Source organism: Apiospora hydei, assembly GCF_038363865.1.
Source record: "Apiospora hydei strain CBS 114990 chromosome Unknown utg000004l_segment0_segment0, whole genome shotgun sequence".
NCBI classification, from domain to species: Eukaryota; Fungi; Ascomycota; class Sordariomycetes; order Amphisphaeriales; family Apiosporaceae; genus Apiospora; species Apiospora hydei.
The window spans coordinates 9,442,954-9,463,556 of NW_027117363.1; the positions used below are offsets into that span (position 1 = coordinate 9,442,954).

At 55.4% G+C, this 20,603-nt stretch overlaps 9 protein-coding genes across 9 annotated transcripts; 2 read left to right on the forward strand and 7 right to left on the reverse strand.

Annotated features, from left to right (window-relative positions):
• Positions 1-1,017: 1,017 nt before the first annotated feature.
• Positions 1,018-3,685, reverse strand: PG997_005426 (uncharacterized protein; the record flags this gene model as incomplete). The annotated part of the gene is made up of 5 exons (XM_066809741.1): positions 1,018-1,422; positions 1,869-2,248; positions 2,303-2,388; positions 2,454-2,932; positions 3,125-3,685. 5 exons carry the CDS (start codon positions 3,683-3,685, stop codon positions 1,018-1,020), a joined length of 1,911 nt encoding a protein of 636 aa, XP_066673359.1.
• A 436-nt stretch (positions 3,686-4,121) lies between these two features.
• On the forward strand, positions 4,122-5,996 carry PG997_005427 (uncharacterized protein; the record flags this gene model as incomplete). Its single annotated transcript, XM_066809742.1, has 5 exons — positions 4,122-4,835; positions 4,895-5,230; positions 5,301-5,672; positions 5,730-5,836; positions 5,897-5,996. The coding sequence occupies 5 exons, from the start codon at positions 4,122-4,124 to the stop codon at positions 5,994-5,996; spliced, it is 1,629 nt and encodes a 542-aa protein (XP_066673360.1).
• Positions 5,997-6,211: 215 nt separating this feature from the next.
• Positions 6,212-7,302, reverse strand: PG997_005428 (thymidylate synthase/dCMP hydroxymethylase domain-containing protein; the record flags this gene model as incomplete). The annotated part of the gene is made up of 2 exons (XM_066809743.1): positions 6,212-6,977; positions 7,211-7,302. 2 exons carry the CDS (start codon positions 7,300-7,302, stop codon positions 6,212-6,214), a joined length of 858 nt encoding a protein of 285 aa, XP_066673361.1.
• A 574-nt stretch (positions 7,303-7,876) lies between these two features.
• On the reverse strand, positions 7,877-8,188 carry PG997_005429 (uncharacterized protein; the record flags this gene model as incomplete). Its single annotated transcript, XM_066809744.1, has 1 exon — positions 7,877-8,188. One exon carries the CDS (start codon positions 8,186-8,188, stop codon positions 7,877-7,879), a length of 312 nt encoding a protein of 103 aa, XP_066673362.1.
• Positions 8,189-11,092: 2,904 nt separating this feature from the next.
• Positions 11,093-13,266, forward strand: PG997_005430 (cytochrome P450; the record flags this gene model as incomplete). The annotated part of the gene is made up of 6 exons (XM_066809745.1): positions 11,093-11,213; positions 11,281-11,529; positions 11,586-11,857; positions 11,898-12,297; positions 12,354-12,435; positions 12,609-13,266. The coding sequence occupies 6 exons, from the start codon at positions 11,093-11,095 to the stop codon at positions 13,264-13,266; spliced, it is 1,782 nt and encodes a 593-aa protein (XP_066673363.1).
• Positions 13,267-14,015: 749 nt separating this feature from the next.
• On the reverse strand, positions 14,016-14,243 carry PG997_005431 (uncharacterized protein; the record flags this gene model as incomplete). Its single annotated transcript, XM_066809746.1, has 1 exon — positions 14,016-14,243. The coding sequence occupies one exon, from the start codon at positions 14,241-14,243 to the stop codon at positions 14,016-14,018; it is 228 nt and encodes a 75-aa protein (XP_066673364.1).
• Positions 14,244-15,000: 757 nt separating this feature from the next.
• Positions 15,001-15,930, reverse strand: PG997_005432 (uncharacterized protein; the record flags this gene model as incomplete). Its single annotated transcript, XM_066809747.1, has 1 exon — positions 15,001-15,930. The coding sequence occupies one exon, from the start codon at positions 15,928-15,930 to the stop codon at positions 15,001-15,003; it is 930 nt and encodes a 309-aa protein (XP_066673365.1).
• A 545-nt stretch (positions 15,931-16,475) lies between these two features.
• On the reverse strand, positions 16,476-18,323 carry PG997_005433 (cytochrome P450 monooxygenase; the record flags this gene model as incomplete). The annotated part of the gene is made up of 5 exons (XM_066809748.1): positions 16,476-17,165; positions 17,415-17,568; positions 17,623-17,747; positions 17,830-18,029; positions 18,092-18,323. The coding sequence occupies 5 exons, from the start codon at positions 18,321-18,323 to the stop codon at positions 16,476-16,478; spliced, it is 1,401 nt and encodes a 466-aa protein (XP_066673366.1).
• Positions 18,324-18,953: 630 nt separating this feature from the next.
• PG997_005434 (endonuclease/exonuclease/phosphatase family protein) lies at positions 18,954-20,145 on the reverse strand (the record flags this gene model as incomplete). The annotated part of the gene is made up of 3 exons (XM_066809749.1): positions 18,954-19,102; positions 19,144-19,738; positions 19,783-20,145. The coding sequence occupies 3 exons, from the start codon at positions 20,143-20,145 to the stop codon at positions 18,954-18,956; spliced, it is 1,107 nt and encodes a 368-aa protein (XP_066673367.1).
• Between the last annotated feature and the right edge of the window lie 458 nt (positions 20,146-20,603).

Genomic DNA, 20,603 nt, shown 5'->3' on the forward strand with positions numbered 1-20,603 from the left:
AGTCAACGGTTGAAGGACAGGACTTTTGTCATGATCCGAGGTGCGAGGCATCGTAATGGACATGTTAGGGAAGGTGCGTGGCCTTGATGGGGTTCAGTGTCCAAGGTGGAAGGAGTATCTTTCCCGCCCGCGTCGCTGCCGTTGGTTAGTTTGGGAAAGCGGACTGAAGTCTTGCAGCGTGATTACAATCATGTTCGCTCAAGACGATGGCGCTCCTCCAATTCCAGAAGCCTCGTTTTGACACACCTCTGCGCCCACGCAGAAGTTCAGGCCAAGTTCTTTCCCCCAGCATCTGTCTCTTTCCCATGCCCATGCATTGCCCGAGTCCAGAACAGAGGGCTAGAACAGGGCCATGTACGCCAATCGAAGCAACCTTCAGAAGCAAGCTGGAAGCTGCAGGACCCAGACCCCGCATACATGTCACCTGCTGTGTCGCGCTTCTTGATGCCATGGTCTGGACCTGCATTTGATGCACATTGAGGTCGTAAGGAACGCAACAACAGCGCGGTGGTGCTTCTGCCAAGGTTGCTCTCCAATACATGGAGGGACAGAAAGTACGAAGGGAGGCATAGATGCATCCCCTCGTCGGCTGCTCGGATTAGAAAGCGATCTCTGGACAGGATTTCACTACCTCACAATCCACTGGAAGACTCAATGACTAAGAGCGGCTTGCACTTCGTACCCAGTCGGGCCTCGACATGCCGTTGCGTACTTGCGTAGCATTCTTCAAATGTCTACCATCACTCACAAGGTTCGACTGCGAGGAGCAAACCTGTCTTATACCCACTGGTACATATATTAATGAGCAAACTAAACGTCCATTGAGTCAATCACTCAACCTCACACCGCCTTAGTGTCTTCATGCACACCTCGCTCCTGACGTGACTCAACCTCCCTGACTGGTCTATGCGCAAGGTTCTCGAACACTGGACCAGCATCCCGCGAGTCTGATTCCGCGACTGCTCGAGGGCGCAGATGTGGGAGAACGTACCCAGGAGTGGTTTGAGGAGCCGGCCTCTAGTCCGTATCCTCAAATTCTCCCTCCTCTAAATCTTCCATCAACTCAGCCAGCTCGTGCCTTCGACGTAGCTGACGTTCCTCTTCCAATTCCTCAAGTCCTATAACCCACTTCCAACCGTCCTCCTCAGAAATGACCTCATCGCGAACTGCCTCTAGAACATCATCAGCCCACAAGTTGGTGCTTGGGCTTTGCATTTTCCGGGCACGGAGAACGTCTCCATCGACATCGGGAGGTGGACCTCCAGACAAGCTCTCTTGCGCACCGCGGGCTTTGAAGTTGTATGTGACCTTCTGTATGTGGTAGTGGAGGTTTAGGAGATCCCAGCAGGGCAAAGGATACTTCTCCGGGTCGCTTGTCTCAAGGACGTACACATCTCCCGCTCGGATAGGTATGTCGTCGTCCTTTTAATCGTTTGGGTTGTCAAGTCGTTGCCAGTCCGCCAAGCCGCGAATCCCCGACATCGTAGATCGACTTTGCGAATCCGGGATCTCTTGCCCTGATCTTCCGGCTTCAATGGGAGGGGTCGAAAGGCTACTCGTGTCTGGTCCCACAGAGTATGAAGAGATTGGTCTAGTGGGAGAGTTGTTTAATAATTTCTTTTAGTAAAGATCGAAGAAAATGAAATTCGTTTTGATATTCGTCTTCCAAGAATGATACATGTTTAAATTGTTTTATCCTTAGCTCTTGCAAAAATAATCCTCGCTATAATAAGTTTGATAGCATCCCTTTATTTGCTATAAAAGCTAAACCTATGTTTCTTCAATTTTAGATGCGAAGCCAGAAGACGGCAGCCCTTCATGAAAGCGTTGCCTGATCAGCCATCGTGAAGGTACTGCATCGGGTTTACCACTTCTAAAGTGGACTTAACCAGTGCATGTCCTGGTCCCGAGTCAAGATAATGCCGAGTGTCGTCCGGTCCTTCAAGGAACCTCATCACGTATGTACCATCCGAGGTCGACTCAGCCAGGCCACTCGGCGCGTAGGAGAGGGGCAATGCGCCCCCAGATTTGATGACACGTCGGGCAGACCATGTTGCATAACAGAAGTCTTGCTCGTATACCCGGCAATGGAAGCCGTAGTGCTCCCACCAGGTCATCTCGTTTCTGAAATGCATAAAGGTCACGCGGGCGACTGGTTCCTTTTCGGCCGGCTGCGTGAAGCACTCCATGAGATTACTCTCCAGAGCTTCGAATTGCAATCCATCTTGAACTGCAAAGTCACGAAGGCCTAAGGGTACCAAAAGTAAGCATTAAACGTCATGGCAGACCACAGGATACTTACACCAAACTGGGGCACATCGATCGCTCTTGAGAAGTTTTTCCTTAAAACACTTCTGGTAGTGCTCGAGTTCGGCGAGCTTGTCCGCTCTAAAAAATGACCGGAAGTCTGGGGAGAGACGACTGGATCTCGCCGCATCCCAGTCGTATAATACTCTATCTCTATGGCGCCAACAACTTGTGGTATCTTCGATTTATTGTCGGATAATGCAACAACCACGTAGCCATCGAGGCTGATGGTATTAATGAGGTTACAGAATCTAAGCCACGTATCGTAGTGTTTGAATCTCCTCGAGCATCCTTCCGATGACCGCGGGAAGGTTTGAAGTCGACCCTCCCGTGAAGACTGGTGGTGAAAAGGCATGGCTGCCTGCCATAACCATGTCTGGATAAGCAGATCTTTGGTGTTATCGGCCCTCACAGACAGAAAACGGCAGATTGCCGTTTCCTCGCCGTCAATCACCTCTAGACTGGAATGTCGAGAATTCAACTTCATTGGACGCCAGGCTGTCCAACTCAATCCGTAGTTCTTGGCCAGGGCTTCGTTGGCTTTCACCTCTAGGGGGTTCTCTGACTCGAAGAATAAGGCATATAAGCCCATGATCTGAGCCCACTCTTTCCCAGGTGCACCGTCCTTGGTATTATCAAACGTTGCGACCCGCGCCGACTCTCATTTCTTCGATGTCCTTCCTCCTCGCGGCAACAGCTTTTGACATATGGCCCTGAGTTTCTATGTTGCCATTGTAAGGGACAAGAGCAAGCTTATCCGACGCGTTCTCTACGAGTAACTTTGGAGGTTCCTTAGATGGCGTGGTGTCCCACTGACACGAACTGTCCTCATGGCCCCGCAGCGGATGGCTGTAACAGCCTGCGACTCATCTGGGAGTGTTGTGGCAGTAGCCAAGCTGATCGTAGGATCCCGGCACGTGTTGCTCTCTTTCCTATGGGCCCTATCGTCACTTTTATGTCCACGGCGGTGCTTTTTATCACTGGGCGTAGTATGGTTCTTGCCTTTCTCTGCTTCCTGATGCTTATCATGGTCTTGTCCCGACTTGGCATGGCTTCGGGACCCGTTGCTGCTTTTTTTCCTCCCTTTCTTCTTTGGGGCGTCCAGAGGCTCTGGTGGACTCGACGTGTTCCCACGATGCTGTACTACTTTATTTTGGTGGCCCGACTGAGAGGTCTCTGTAGAGGAGTTGGGGTCCTGCACATCACATTCGAAAACTGTTTGGTCGGGATGGCGTTTGCTGTGACTGGACCTTGTCTTTTGCGCAGGATTTTCGGATTCGCGGTGACGACTACTAGATTTAGAGTGGCCTGTATTTGATGTGTTGTGGCCACTCCGCGGTTTGGTCGAACCCGCGAAACGATCCAATATAGACGGCATGTTTAAAATAGTGTCTTATGGGAATATTAGAAATTAGAGAAACTATTTGGGAAAATAAATCTGACCCGTATCAACGGACTATTTATATTCTATCTTGACTGATACGAAGTATTTGTGATGCCCTGTATCGGCATCATCTCTGCGTTGCCATTGCCATAAAGGCAATCACGGTGTTAGGGACTGATAATAGTTATTTAGAAGCTTGGTCTCGAGATATATCAGGAAACTAGCTGATCAAAGACCTCATTGTAGTTGGCTGGGTCGGAGAAGGAGCCTCTTATCACGGGAAGCCAAGCAAACCGGCGCTCGCTGGAATGGCAGTTGGTGTTGGTTGGCTGCATGGAAACATTCCAGCGCTAGCCATGCCTGCAATGCCTGCCCGGAGGTTGCCGAGCAGCTAAAACAACCCCGCCTGAGCCCCGCCGTCAGCTTGGGAATGGAGCTCTGGGCCCGAGGCAAGCCGCCTATCGCACGAGTCCCTCAGGCTGCTGATGGGCTCAAAGAGGCAGGTGAGGCACTCCTCGGCCAGAAAGCTTTTCCATTTCTGAACCGACAAATGTCCTCCTTCGTTCATCTGCGGTTCCTTAGCAGGTGTGCACGAGTCCAACTCCCACTGCTGGCAACCAGGACGACATCCAACTCGAACTTCATTCGGTACTTCTCATCCACCTCGACTTTCTCTTTCGCGACGACCCCTCGCACCTCCCCCACCCCCACCATGACCACCAAGACCATGGACGTCGACAAGATCCTCGCGGGCAAGTACCCCGCCAAAGCCCACGCCGCCCGCGTCGCCGCCTACATCCGCACCAAGACCGACGCGACCGGCATCCTCTACCTCGAGGGCGCCGCCTCGGGCCTGCTCGAGGACTGCGACGAGCCCGTCCCCTTCCGCCAGCGCCGCGCCTTCATGTACCTGAGCGGCATGGACGACGTCGCCGACAGCTACCTGGTCCACGACATAGCCACGTCGCAGACCACCCTGTTCATCCCGCCCGTCGACCCGGAGGAGGTCATCTGGTCCGGTCTGCCCCTCTCGTGCGACGACGCCCTCGCCCGCTACGACGTCGACGCCGTCCTGCCCTCGACCGAGCTGAACGCGCACCTCGCCCGCCTCGGCGCCGCGCAAAAGGACAAGGCTAAAAACACCGTCTTCGCCATCGCCGACCGCGTCGCCCCCACGTCAGCTTCCTCGAATTCGACGACAAGAACTTTTCCTTGCTCGGCGAGGCCGTCGACGAGTGCCGCGTCGTCAAAGACGAGTACGAGATCGCCCTCATCCGCAAGGCCAACATGGTCAGCGAGGCCGCGCACCAGAAAGTCATGCAAAGCGTTCGGCAGGCGGCCAACGAGTACGAGCTCGAGGGCCTATTTTTGGGCGAGTGCTACAAGAAGGGCGCCAAGTTCCAGGCGTACCCTAGCATTGTCGCTAGCGGGCGCTCGGCGGCGACGCTGCACTATGTGCACAACAACAAGGAGATGCCTGGCAAGGATTTGTTGCTGCTTGATGCGGGCTGCGAGTGGAAGCTGTATGCTTCGGATATTGTGAGTTTGCATTGGCCCCTGGCGTTCTCTACAGAATGAGCAATCGAAGTCCATGACTGACCACCCCCAGACCCGAACCTTCCCCATCTCGGGCAAGTTCACCGCGGAGTCGCGCGCCATCTACGACATCGTCCTCAAGATGCAGCTGGACTGCATCGCCATGCTGAAGGAGGGCGTCGCCTGGGACGACGTGCACCTGCTCGCCCACAAGATCCTCATCGACGGCCTCCTGTCTCTCGGCGTCCTCAAGGGCGACAAGGACGAGATCCTGAAGGCGAGGACGAGCGCCGCCTTCCTGCCGCACGGGCTGGGCCACTACCTCGGCATGGACACGCACGACACCGGCGGCCACCCCAACTACTCGGACCCCGACCCGCTGTTCCGTTACCTGCGCGTGCGCAGGAATCTGCCGGCGGGGAGTGTGATTACTGTCGAGCCTGGTGTAAGTAGTCTCTTCTACTAATGTGAGGTCTATTCGATATGCTTACGCGATTGGCAGATCTACTTCTGCGACTTCATTATCCGACCTTACCTCAAGGACCCCAAGCATGCGCAGTACATTGACGAGAAGGTCCTGGACAAGTACTGGGACGTCGGTGGTGTCCGGTAAGTCTGCCGCTTGCAACATGACTTATGACGACACGTACTAACCACCTGAACGTACAGCATTGAGGACAACCTCCTGATTACCAAGGATGGGTGTGAGAACTTGACCGATTGCCCCAAGAACCCCGATGAGCTGGAGAAGATTATCGCGGGCGCTTAAGTGCAAAAGCAGGTTGATTGGCTATGTGAGTTTATGCGAATGTCTACAGTGAGTAACAAAACATGTGAGTTTCATCGCACGGCGTTCTTGATACCTTATGAGTCATGACCAATATAGCATTATCTAAAATGTCTACTATATGCAACTGCTTCAATTCGTAAATAATTCATATCCTCGTTCTATTATCCACAACCCAAGCCTGAAACCTAGGTAGGTTATACCGACATCTTCATGGCAATCGACTTGTGCGGGTCGTACCCATGAATGACGAAATCCTCGACCTTCCAACCGTCGATGCTGCCGTTTTTGGCTTGGTTCACGATTTCGAGTTTCGGGAAGTCGCGGGGCTCGCGCTCGAGCTGCGTGCGCAGGGCGTCGACGTGGTCGACGTAGACGTGGGCGTCGCCCATGACGTGCGTGAGGCTGCCGGGCACCAGATCGCAGACGTGGGCGAGCATGTGGGTGAGCAGGGCGTAGCTGGCGATGTTGAAGGGGACGCCGAGGCCCATGTCGCAGGAGCGCTGGTAGAGTTGGCAGTGGAGGTGGCCTTTGGGTTTGGGTTCTTCGGACTGTTCTTCTGATGTTGTAGAGTTGTTGGTACTACTCCGCGGGTACGAGACGTAGAACTGGGCGAACATGTGGCACGGCGGCAGGACCATCTCCTTCATGGCCTTGGGGTTCCAGGCGCTCAGGATGAGGCGGCGGTCGTACGGGTTCGTGCGCAGCTTGTGCACGATCTCGGCGAGCTGGTCGACGCCCTGCCCCGCGTAGTCGGTGTCGCAGTCCACGTAGTCGGCGCCAAAGTGGCGCCACTGGAAGCCGTAGACGGGGCCGAGGTCGCCCTCGGCGCGGTGGGTGAGGCCGAGGTTATCCAGGAACTCGCGCGAGCCGTTGCCGTCCCAGATCTTGATGCCGGCTTCGCTGAGGGGTTTGGAACTGGTGGAGCCGGAGATGAACCAGAGGAGCTCAGCGATGACGGCCCTCGTGAAGACGCGTTTGGTGGTTAGGAGGGGGAGGATGGGTTGGAAGGGTTCGGAGGAGCCAGAGTCGGGCGAGGCGGGGGCGTGGAGGGCGAATTTGAGGGGGCGGGGGCGAAGATGGAGTAGGTGCCTGTGCCGGTCCTGGAGGATTGGGAGTTGCTTGTCAGTTTGCTGCCCCTATCTCTTCATCTTGTCTTTTTTCAGCAGGGAGAGGGGAGAAGGGGCAAGGCATACCTGTCGGGCCGGCGTTCGCCATGATCCAGGATCTCGCGGACGAGATCGAGGTATTGGTATTCCTCATGTGTCCTGGGGTTCGTAGAGCCCATTTTGACGTCTAATTGGGTGTGTTCCGGGTCTGGTTTCTGTCGTTTTCTGGCTTGTGGTCGTGGTAAATGGGCATGGAAAAGAAAAGTAGATGCAATTAACGCGCGACGCGACAGGAAATCGAGTTGAGAAGTCACTAAGCGCGTTGAGGGGCCGCTAATGCATGGATGGAGGGGTTCCTGGATTTCTTTCAGCGTGCCTGGGACCGGGACCTGGACTAACAACTAGCGCCAGCAGCAGCACGCCCGCGGCAGTAGACTTCAGCCTGAGACATGCAGACTCGTCCCACCATGACTTGCTTGTGCATGGCTAGGAGGATAGAGACGTCACTCTAATATTGACATCAGGCTTGAATTTGCATCTTGTAAGTCACCATTTTTGGTCTGGGAATGTATCTCAGAGACTTACGCAGGCGTAGACACTTGGCCAGTGGATTGCCTCATACACAAGGATCAGATATGATGGCTTCACTCCATCTGCGAATTGATGCACACGCTTCTTGCCATACTTTTGATCATGAAGACTGTTTTTGCTTATATATTCTACTTAATGACATACCATGACGAGACACCACGCTCAGCGCAGCGCCTGCTTGATCCCCCGCCGGGTCCGGCGGAGTCCACTTACCAGCGACCTCCGGACCTTCTTGGACCCCTTCCTGAGCAACGGGGTCCACTGGATCGGCCCCGGCCGCGCCTTGCAGCCGTGGGGGCACGGCTCGTCCAGGTGCGCCCGGAGCGACTGCGCAACGAACGGGTCCGAGTCGGTCACGCGGCCGCAGTGCTGCTTTTGCCGCGAGGAGCGGTCGTACTGCTCGCAGTACTGCGTGATGGGCTTCATGGCCGCGTGGGTGCGGCACGGGTACCAGACGGTCTGCTCGGTGCACATGGTGGCTATGTGTTTGTGCTGTGTTTTCTATCTCCGACTTACCGAAAAGGAGGAGACGTTTGGTAGCAAAGGAAACTGAGAATACTTAGCTTTGGAATTTGTTGGCTGATCACCTGTAGATTCGATCCCAAGATGAGAGTGGCCTGTGATGTTTGTCTTCGGATGATGGACCAAAAGCAAAAAATGATATGTGACGAGAAAACACCGGCTTTATAAGGTCGTGGGCGTTCTGGTGTTGAAAGGGGACTCGAGAACAAGGTCGCATTGTCTCCAACAAGGGGAACGAGTCTTCAAGTACGACAAAGCGCATTGTCAATCCCGGTGGGCAAAGAACAGACAATGCTTGGTCGTCAGGGCCGACCTGACATTGCCCCATCCGTGCCGTCCGTTCATCAAGGGCATTGTTCTAGGTGCGTCATTGGATTTACGGATTAGACCTTTACAGTTGACCGCGGAACGAAACGGATAAGGAGTCTTTCTTGCCTACCGTGCTTGACTGTGCACCCTCCATCCGAGTTCGAAGCAATTTCAGTCTACGGCTTTATCCAGAGAGTACATGTCAGTTGCGCACACACTACAGCCTTACCTGAAGCACCCAAGCAGCTTCCCCTAGTGGGAGTTGTTGGGCACCCATGCCAACAGGAAATGATGTAGTTGATTCATTCTTTCGCATGGTAGTGACTTATCTACTTGCAAGCAAACACTTCGTAGATTGGTGCCCTCGACACAACATGGTGGCGCCGTGGATCTCCCTGGTGCTAACCCAATCGTTAAGCAAGCCACCCCTAAGCCAACCCTTGCATTCCCCGAATCCTGCATAGACGAGCCGGTAGAGCTGAATGAGGAAAGCTGAGCAGCCTGGTTCGCTGCAAGCAGCGGAGGGCGAGAGCCGACTGTCTGTGGTACGCCGCCTCTTCAACGGGCAAGCTCGCAGGTAGGCTGTGGACATACTACCTGGGAAACGTATGCATGCGCTTCAGATTGCCTGCATCCAGTCTTTGGCTGGGGGTAGGGCTGTGATGTACGCACTCATGCGCTGTCCTTTCGATTGGAAGTCTTGCAACGTATATGCTGCACAAAAGTCCCCATGTTAGATGTGTACTATTGGGTCATTGTGCAATACCTACTTAGCAACCAGGTGCAGGCCGTCGGTCCCGGAAGGAATGCTGCCGATCTGCCGAGCCAGGCCCAAACTCCGGTCTTCAACGATGCGACCTCATGTGCGTGCTCAATACCATGCAACATCTATCACACCGATTGCGTCTCTCGATGCCACCCCAAAAATTGGTGGCTGTTCACCGCCAGCCATCGACATCGGTTGGCAGATGAATCCCCGGTTCGGCATGTCGCTCGACAACCCAGCCGACTCGACAGGGCGGAGCAAGCACTGCAAGCGCCGAGAGGACAATTGCTTCTGCTTTACAGTGGAAGCGCTACCAAGCTACGAAGGATGCTTTCCTCGAAAGTGACATTGTTCGCAAGCCCACTGGGATCAACCAGGCAATTTCGGCACCAGATCTGGGCTCTACTGGCTAGCATGCCGCTTGGCCAACGGTAAAGCCAAACTTCGTCCAAGCCTCAAGCCTCGTGGCCCGCGCTGGCTGCTCGGGCGACCCTTTCCAGCCGGACGGTTACGCTTTCATGGCATCTCCTTGGCTAGCGGCTGGCGTCGAGGAAACGTACGAAGCACCACCACCATCCAGCGGAGAGATCTGGACACACAGCCAAGGCTCTTTCCTCTGCTGCCTTTGCGCGTCGGTTCGACTGTCCCGAAGAAGAAATCACATGTCGGCCCCGATGCAGTCGCTTGGCTGCCCAGAGAGGAAGCCACCCGCCCCCAACTGCACATCTGCAGCACTTCTGCATTGGATATCCAACATCGAGTCTGGATTGGAGATGAGGGATTATACCCCTCTTGGATTCTGATATATCATCCGTCCGACAGGCCAAATACGACATCAGGCATACGGCTCGGGCCCGAGAGACAGAGGGAGCTCGAGAGCTCAACGACGAGGCCGCTCGACCACTTCTCGATCACAAGCTACAGCAGACACTCGACATCCCAGCCTCCTCCCCATCGCCATGCTCGCGGCAGGATTTGCTGAGTGTCCAAGGTTATTAGCCTCGATCCTCCGATGGAATCTTGTGGCCAAGCTACTGGTTTGCGAAGCCAAAGCCTGACCCTTGATTAATGCCCTTGGCCTCTCTCTACACCTTCGACCAGCCCACGTCAGAGGGCCCTTGACACTGGTGGTCCATGTACCTCATTCGACGAAGGCCACCTGAAGCTGGGCATGATCGCCTTCCAGTGACAAGTTGACAGCCGCGCACCCCAGCCTGCTCCAACAGGATGATAGACTCTAGTCTACCCGCTGACTTGGTCATGGGTCATGTCGGGCCCATGTCCTTGACATGGCCAGCCTCCTTCTCTGGCTGATCCCCCATGGTGATACACGCCTGATTACGTGAGCAGCAAGGGCATCACACCTACACTGCCTCTTCGATGCGCTTCACAGTCATCCCCCGCGTGGCCCAGGCAAGGTTGGCTGCGGGACGTCTGGTCTCGGCCCATGCTGCCACCGCGCCCTCGCCCTCGCTCTTGGTAGACATATGTGGGAAGAGGGGTCGTCGAGGAGCGAAACTCTTCGATACTCATAAACCTATGCACCCCGGGGCTTTATTTCCTTTTTGCTTCCCTTGCGCGGACTCCTTTCATTGCCGATCCCAACGCTCGTTCCATGTGTTATTCCCTCCTCCCCCTAAGACCCAGCCATATTCTGTCGATCTTTTTCCTCTGTGCCATACATACTATTGGTTTTCGTCGAATATATTGATTGACCTCATCACTGTTCTTCTGTTGGATACAGAAACTGCATGAGTCAAAAGCGAGCAAACTGAGGCAACATGGCCGCAGCACCAGTCTTTGCCATTGTCGTGTTACTGCTTTACGTCGTCTACCTCAAGAAGAAGGAGCATGACCGAAACAAGATCCCGCCGGGTGCTCGACCTCTGCCAGGCCCCAAGGGTGAGTGATCTCAACTCCTGTTGCCTCTTCTTTGGCTCGCTCATGGTAGATACTGACAGAACACCAGGCCTCCCCTTAATAGGTCGCATCCACGATGTCCCCGCCGAGAAGACCTGGCTCAAGTTCTACGAATGGAGCAAGGTGTACGGCCCCATCTACCAGATGGAGATCTTTGGTTCGGTCCACGTCTGGATCTCCTCCGAGGCCATTGCTCACGACTTGTTGTCGCGGCGGGCCCTGATCTACTCGGATCGTCCCATGATCCCCAACTTGCCCAACAACCGGACCGGCGGAGAGTATCTTGCTCTACACGGCCGTAATGGTAGGCACTCGAGGACTTCCTGTGATGAACCAGCTAACAGCGATGCTTAGATACCTGGAAGAGGCAACGGAAGCTGGCTCAACATCTGATGGCCCAGTCGGCCAACGCGTCGCTGCACAACTACCCCTCCAAGGAACGCGACCGCTTCCTGTACCTGCTGTCCAAAGATGCGTCGCAGTACCGAGAGTACATCGAGCAGTTCACCGCGAGGACCGTATCGCGCCTCTCGTGGGGCAGCCCGCACCCGGCCAACCTGCTCCGTGAGACCACTTTTGGTTTGCTGGAGACCATCTCCCCCTCGGGGGCCCTGCCACATCATCTCGTGGCTGATGCACGTCCCTTACTTCATGTCGCCCTGGAAGCAAAAGGAGCACGCGCGCCACGAGATCGAGGCCGGCCTGTTCAGGAGCAGCGTGAAATATGTGCGCGACGCCGTCGGCAACGGCACCGCCGACCCCAGCTTCGTCCGCACCTTCATCGACACCCTCACCAAGCCCGGCGACGAGATCAAGTGGGGCGAGGAGGCCGAGGCGACCTACGTGGTGGGCCAGATGGCCATTGCCGGCGCGCTGACGATCGGCAGCCCTATCCAGAGTTTCCTGTTGGCCATGCTGCACTTCCCCGAGTGGCAGCACAAGCTGCAGCAGGAGATTGACGAGGTGTGCCACGGCCGGTGCCCCGAGTGGGAGGACCGCGAGAAGATGCCGCTGCTGCGGGCCGTCGTCAAGGAGGTCATCCGATGGCGGCCGCCTGTTCCTACTGGTGAGTTGTTCTGTTACTTTGAAGTCTACTTGGTCTAACATCCACGCCACGCACAGGTATCCCGCATGCGGTCGAGAAGGACGATGTGTACAATGGGTACTTCATTCCCGCCGGCGCTACGATCCACGCGATGGAATGGTGAGTATACCCATCTTCTTTCTTATCCACGTCATCCCTCTACGTTCACTCAATCATATTGCCCCACGTGCAAAATAAGTTGCACGTGTAATTTGACATCAAACTCTCTCGGACATCCAAAGTTCAAACTCATTCTACCCCCTTCAGACGAACGCTAACCCACTTCACACCAGGGGCATCACCCGGGACGAGACCACGTACCCCGACCCCGAGACCTTCAACCCGGCCCGCTGGCTCGAGCCCAAGTACCCGACCTACAAGGAGCCCCTCACCATGCACCCGAACCTGGCCGGCTTCTCTCAGTTCGGCTTCGGCCGGCGCACGTGCCAGGGCGTGCCCATTGTCGAGATGGACCTGTTCCTGGCGATGGGCGGCATGGCCTGGGCCTTCCGCATCCAGAAGAAGCGCAAGGCGGACGGGACCGAGGTCCCCGTGCACTGGAACGATTTCACGCCGCTGCTGATTGCGAAGCCGGCGCCGTTTGAGTTCGATCTCGTGGCGCGCAGCGAGGCGACGGCGCGTGTGGTGCAGGGGATGTGGGAGAGTGGTAAGGGCGACGATGATGAGGAGGTGGAGCGCGCGGCGGAGTTCAAGCGCAAGATCAGCGAGGACCGAAGGCGCGAGGCGATGGCGGCGCGGGTCGCTGCCGCTGCCGAGGAAAAAGAAGTCGTTGTTGATGATGACGATGTTTGCTCGGTTGGGGGCAGTGATACATCCGGCGGCAGTTTGTTGGCGCCCGGGGTCACGCCCAAGACGGCTAGTTCGTTGAGCAGTACGTCGAGCGTCACAGACTTCCCACAGCTTCGGGCGGATGCGGATATTTGGACATAGCAACAAGGGAAGAGGGTGTTGATTGATTTGCGAATAGAACAAGATAGAGAGGAGAAAGTAGAAGCTAGACTAGAGAGAACACCATACATAAAGATAGATTATATGGTCTCTCCAGTTGGGAAAGGGTGGAAAGGGAAAGAGAGAGGGATTGGTGGCGGTGGTGGAGGGTCTGAGAGGATTCGGGTTTGGTTTAAGATGTATGTATGCATGATACACCCTTTACTACCGCGGACGACGCGACGATCGGTAGAACTTGCGATCTCTTTTCTCTTTCCTTAAAGGCGAATATAATGGTATTGATTCAGCGGGTTGGTGCCGTGGCCCTGAGTGATTGTTGAGTGTCACAGGTTAAGAAATGAAAGCTGTCACAAAGATTTGTACCTCAGCTGCGAGTACTACAACTATAGAAAGGAGTGTTGGAGTGTCGAGAATGGTGTGTGCTGCACCCAGACGTAAACGAGTCACTTGACATTCACGGAGGACTTCACGTTTGCAAGTTAAGATGTTCTGTCACAATACCAATTTTCCATTCTGAAGGAGGCGGGAGCCTGTGTCATCATTTGCTTGTTTCTGTATGTTCTGTGTCTCATCAACACGTAGTAGCGATGATGTATTTCGTTTGGACCAGATGCCATCACACCAGTAACTGTCCGCCGTATTCCTTCTCAGTAAAACCCTTCCTTTGCTCATGTTCCATGGTATCTCCTCCTAACAACTCCATCCCTCCCCAACTCTAGGTATCTCGAACTTCAGACCAGGGTAGGAGGACCATCCCCGAACCGCAGCCAATTGGTAGGGCCATTGTAGTTACGACAAATGTACACGGTGTACTGCAGGAAGTCGCCCTCGCTCTGCTTCACCGGGAACACATCGATACCGAGCGTATCGCTGAAGTCGCCGATGCGCTCGGCGACGCGGTCGAGGAACATCTGGGCGGCGACGCAGATGCCGTCGGCGCCCGGGACGATGGTTGTCATGGTATCATCCGGGAGGGCGGCCCAGACTACGGTAGGGGGTTGCGGATTCCTTCATCCAGTCGCTTTCCGTCTGCGTGTTTCTTTGGGCAGGTTGTGAGTTTGTCGATGAAGTCGTTGAGGGGGGTCGGGGGCGGTGGACGAGGAAGGCTTCTTGGATGGATCGCCACTGTCACTGTCTGCTGCACCGCCAGCGACATTCTCAGTGTTGACCATCTTGATTGTTGTGGGTGTTAGAATTGTGCACCTTAGGTGTGTTTGAGTGGTGGAGTTGAACGTTGCACTTGATAGATAATGAAGTTGGCCTTGGATGGTGAAAATGAATGGCGAGATTGGATGCCTGGATGAGATGTGGGAGCGTGGATGGTTGGATGGACTTGGAATATTGAATCTGTTCTAGGTGATGGGGAAGTTCTCGCCGTGTCCTGTTCTTGATTGAATGCCGTATTGTTTGGGTCAAAGTTACGCGGTCTCCTAAGACTCGGTGTGTTTTGGGGAGCGAGTGTCGCGTTGCCAGCAGGAGCCTACACATTTACATGACATGTCACACGTTCAAGTCACGATGGTATGGTATGTCAGGGAATCAATTGTCCATTTATCCTCAAGCAAGCAAATTTGGTATCATGAGTTTTTGATCCCTTCCATCAGGCCTTCTCAAAACAATAGCAGTCCTCCGTATTCCATTCCAGCAAAATATTACACTCGTCTTGCCATCATATCCCCCTTCTAGTAAAATACTCCGTCATTCGACTCCCTCTCCCTAATCCTCTTGAAGGTACTCAGGTTCGCCATCCGTATAAATACGAGGATCATGGCCGAGTTGGATCCAGCCGCGCTCGGAGTCCTCTGCAGGGACTATCCACATGGTGAAGTGATGGGGGTTGACGTAGTTGTTACGACACCCCGCCGGTGCCAATTTCGAACAGACTACAGTCGGTCCGCCATAGCCTCCGATGAGCTCCTCGACTCGGTCGCGGAATATCTGTTGTGCGAGTTTGTAACCGTCCCAGCCGTCGACTAGGGTGGTGACGCAGTCGTTGGGAAGCGCGGTCCAGATGATGGGAGGATGATCCTCGATGTCCATGCGCTCGTCATCCTCATCATCCAAATCCTCGAACTCCTCGTCGTCGTCCTCATCCAAAGGCGTGAGTCTGTCGACGAACTCGTCCAGAGGGTCGACAGCGGACGGGTCGCGGTTGATGCCTGCGCCAGCTTCTACCTCAGCTTCCGCCTCTGCCCTTTTTGCTGCCGAGAACGCAACAGGGTCGACTCCTTCGCGAGGTATTTGCTGGGTGACGGACCATACCTCGTCAACGGAATCGCGTTCGAGGTGGAGTTGTCGCCGTATCGCAAGGTGGAGGAAGTCCTCGTAGTCTCCGATGCGCTCCCGGACACGGTCGCTGAACATCTGGCCTGCGACAAGAGGACCGGCCGCGCCCTTGACAGTAGTGGTGATGCCATAGGTTTCGGCGTCGGAGATCGCGGTCCAGACGATGGAAGAAGCGGGAGGTGGGTTCTCGAAGCCATCGGTGTATCGTCTTCCCTGTGCAGGTGCGTGTAGGAGGGGCTTTGGGGTGAGCTTGTCAATGAAGCTATCGAGAACTTCGAGTGAGGAGGGCAACTGGGACAGATTGACGTCGCTGCCATCTGCTGCTGATGCGCCGCCAGCGTTGTTCTCGATACCGACCATCTTGTTTGTTGCAGGCGTTGAAGAGCAGGTTGGATGACCTTAGGTTGGATGAGACAATTGAGGATTGAACCCGGCAGGTGCACCTGAATGAAATGGGACAATGAAATCGATTGGCAGCAGAAATCGTGTTGTTCCAGAATCTGATCCTGAAATTGACGGTCCTTGAAGTGGAAGGAAGAGGAAGTTTGGGACAGCGTGGTGGTGTTGAAGACTGGCAAGGCAACCACCAAGTGAAGGAGATCAATTGGCTGGAATCGATTGGGATGTTTCTGATCCAAGTTAAGCAGCTCCTGCCAATCCATGAAGCGTTGACATTGATGGGGAACTTGGTGAAAAGGCAGGCACTGGTTGTTTTGATTGTTCACATTCAATGTCATGGAAAGGTGAAGGAAGTGGAAGTCAGTGGATCCGCCATGTTTACCAACACCCAGGCTTCAACATTTGAGCTTCAGTGTCCTAGATACATGGGTACATAAGTAGCAATTAGGCATCGATTCCATATCTCAGGCAGGCCCTCACGGACCTGACCTTTTCACTGCCATCCATTACCTACGAGTAAGCCGCACCTTGAACCCCTGATTGTACGCCACCCCGCCCGCGACGACGTACTCCCCCGCCGCGAGCATCTCCATGTCGAAGCGCCGCACCACCTGCGGCACCACCTTCCACAGCTCCATGTTGGCAATCTCCTTGCCCAGGCACTGGCGCGGCCCCGCCCCGAACCCGAACTGCGCCGCCTCCATCTCCCCGGCCTTCTTGTCGCCAGCCTCGAGCCACCGCTCCGGCCGGTACGTCTCCGGGTCCGGCGCGTACAGTTCCGGGTCGCGGTGGACTACGTAGGAGATGGTCGTGACCTCGGTTCCGGGCGGGACGAGGACGCCGTCGATGAGCTTGGCCTTGGGATTGCGGCCGGAAGGAGTAAGCCGCGCAAACAGATTGGTCGCGGGCGGGGCCAGACGCAGGGCCTCCTTGATACACGCGCCCAAGTACGGCAGATGGCGGCGCGCCTCCTCGTACGCGATGGGGTCGCTCAGTTTCCCCTCGTACTCCGCTCTATCCAGCTCGGCGCGCGCCTGGGCCAGCACGCGGCCGCCGTCCGTGGCCAGGAGGTAGCGCAGGGTGCAGCCCAGGGCCGTGGCGGTGGTGTCGGCGCCGGCTTGGATCAGGAGGGTGATGTGGGCGCGTTTCTCGAGGGGGCGAGGGGGGCGCCGGACTCGTAGCGGGCGTCGAGGCAGCTGGTAGTAGTCAGTGCCAATCATCTTACTTCATTGCCCCTTTCTTCCTAGTTGTCACATGATGAATCAGTGATAGAAACTTACTACTGCAAGTAATCCAGCTTCTCCATATAAAACCCCTCCCCTCCGCCTTCATCTTCGCCTCCCGCGACTTGACTTGCTGGTCGGCCTGGGCGATCAAGTACCCCATGCCGCTCCGGTCGCTCACTGACGGTAAGAAATAACCCGCTAGCCATTCGTTCCCAGGACGTGGCGCCGGAAAGTCTGCCAGCGGCCCGCGACGCCGAAGAAGTCAAGCCCCGAGCGCCACTCCGCCAGGAGGCCACGCTCGTCGCGGCTGTTCTTCACAAAACCCCAGGGTTCCGTGAAGGAGACCATGGTCATGATGTCGGCGGCGAATTCGCTGGGTGGATGGGTGGGTCAGTTACCTATCGAGGCAGGGGTAAATGGGACTTACGCGACTTTGTCGCATAACATGACGGCTTCTTTCCGCTCGGCGAACTCCGTCATCTTGTCCACGAAGAGCCGGACTTGGTCGTCGATACGGGATTCCCAGTTCTTCTTGAGATATCCAATTGACCACTACATGCGAAGTTAGACGCACATATGTCCCCTTCCAGCCCTGATAAGTCGAAGGGTTCTCATGGAACTTCAGTTAACCTACCTGCGTACCACCCAAGGCCTTCCGCAACCGCCGGTGGGCCTCGCCGTCGCGCGTCGTGAAGAGCTGCGGCGGTCCCAATACGCCTGTTTCGTAGAGGCTCTCCGGCTTGAAGTTGCACGCCGGGTCCCAGTAGATGTCCTTCAACGCCGAGGGCCGTGGGAAGAGGAGCATGGACGGGGTGATCCGGATAGGGGTATCCGCTTGAGAACAGGTCAGTAAACTTTGGGCCAAATGACCGATCCCATCAGTTGATGTGACTTACTTCCGTACTTCTTCGTCAAGCCGAGCAGCCATTCCGACTCGACCCGCCGCCAAGAGACGAAAGCCGACGTGAGCGACGTCGCCGCCGCGTACCACGGCCCCGGGAACTTGGAGAGCGGGTGCAGATACACCCTGCGAACCGTTCGGACGGCTGCGGCGGAGACGAGACCCACGAGCAGCAGGCCGAGGGTATGGTACCAAGAGAGATCTCGAAGCGCCATTAAGACCGTCATGGTTTACTGCTCAATCCAAGATAGCTTTGCTTTGGTGTGATGTTAGGAGATGGTATAGATTCGGGGAAAAGAACAATATATCAATGCAGTACTTAATCCTCCGCAAGCAGGCCGAGACCCGGCTTTAAAGGGGCTGCCAAACACACACACACCCCCTCCCCCCACGAAATGACATTCTCCATGAAATTGTCGTCTATCGCGGGGAAACTCCTAGACCTTTACACGAAGCATGCGTCTCTGCAATGCGACGGCCCAGGCCTATCAGAAGGTCCCATTAGCAAATATCAAAATGCATTGGTGAGCGACCAAGAAGGTGGGTGGCTCGGTTCTGGCTCGGACAGCGTTGATCTATCCGGCATTGGGGAACCAATGCAACGTCGTTGAAGCCGGACGGACGGGACCGAGCAAACACTGGGCTAGGCTAAAGAACTCCTAGCGATTGGAGGCTGACCAAGACTTCACATGCCGACGGCATTGTCGCCTGAGGTGGACTTGGCCAATGAATGTGCTCGGGATTGAGGTGCTGATACCATGATGTGATGCGTCATACGAGTCGCCCAAGCAAGAATGCAAAGATACCTCGATCAAATTCGTACATCTGACGTTAATAGAAAACAAGGATTGAATCAATCATGATGCTTCGTCCCTTTGCGCGACCACCTCAAACTCGGCCATGATGCCAAGGTGATCCGTAACCCAAGGCCTCTCATACCCCAACCCGACCAACCCCTTCCGCGCCTCTTCCTCAGCGGCCGGCAGCTCGACCCCGCCCCGAACCTCTCGAATCGCAGCAGCCGGAGAACATCGCCATCCTCTTTACCATCACCATTGCTACCGGGAGTGTAATACACCTTATCCATGCGCGAACACCCAAACCGCTCCCGCGCCGCCGTGCTGGCCTGCTGCCCCCACGTGTACCCCTCCTTGGCATCCTCCCGTCCACCCATCTCGAGGTACGCGTCCCGCAGCCTGTTGACCGCGTGCAGCGTCCGGTCGAAATCCTGGATCGCGTTGAAGTCGCCCGCGACGATGCCCGCTCCAATGTCCTTGTCCTTCAGGTACCGGGCCACGACCTCCATCTGCGGCAGGCGGAAGGGGGGCGTTAGGGCCAGGGACTCGAGGTGCGTGTTGCAGAGCCGGACGATCTTTCCTTTATTCCCGTCTTCTCCTCCGGTTTCGCTTCCTTGCGGCGGTACCAGGACGTCGGCGAACAGGGCATCCCGCTGCATGCGCGTCTGCTCATAGTGCACCCTAAACAGCTTCACCAAAGACAGCCGGCAATCAACAAGCGTAGTGGTCCCGTAGCTCGAGCCCCGCCAGTTCCTGGCGGCGGACGTAGGGAGATCGGTCAGGTAGAACCGATCCCGCACCCAGCCCTTCTCGGCAATGGCCTCGAGGTCGGACTTGACGCATTCCTGGAGGAAGATGATGACGGCCGTGGTGACAGGCAGGAGGTCACGTCCCGGAGCGTTTCCAGGGCGGCGTCCATGCGGGCCTTGGCGAAAGGGAGGTTGAAGTCGATGTTCCAGCTGAACAAGGCCAAGTTGGTGATTTCCTGGTGTTGCGCATCATCGTTTTCCCCATGTCGGTGTTCGTGTTGCTGATCGGTCGCCGTCTGCGGTTCCCATTCCTGTGTGCTGTGATTGAAAGCGTAGTGCGGCTGCGGGGCCGGTGCCCAAGGGTCACTCGTCGCCGGTTCGGTCTGGCTCATGACCTTGAAGCTACTGTTTCCAGTGGCAGCAGCTGTCTTCTGTTGACCCGGTTTGGCGGCTTGTAGAAGCCGCCGGATGGACTTTTGGATGTGACTTGTGAGTTTGGACATTGTGTCTCTCCACTCAAGCTGGAGTGCCTAGAATCCAAACCCCTCCCTCGCTGCCTGTTAAGTAATCATCCGACAAGTTCCTGATGCAACTCCACTCGGGACAAGAGTAAGAGGTCGTGAATTAAATGACAGCAGTTTTTAATGATGAAAACATCAGTGAGTCCCTGGATCCAAGAGATCATATCTCCACGCCTGAACTCTCTTCGATGGCGAGGTCCAGGCCCGCTAGATTGCGCCCGTTAGCAATCACACCAAAGTAGCTCTACCACACCACCAGTATCCTACCAGACGCCATATTGTTGACATCGCAAAAGCACATGACTAAAGACCAGTCTAGAACACGATGAGGCAACTCGTTAGATGATTATCATTTATTTCAAAAACTGTATACACAGTAAATAAAGTCAAGGGGTATGCAGTAGTACTCAAAAAGCCAAAGCCGGGGAATATACTGGCCC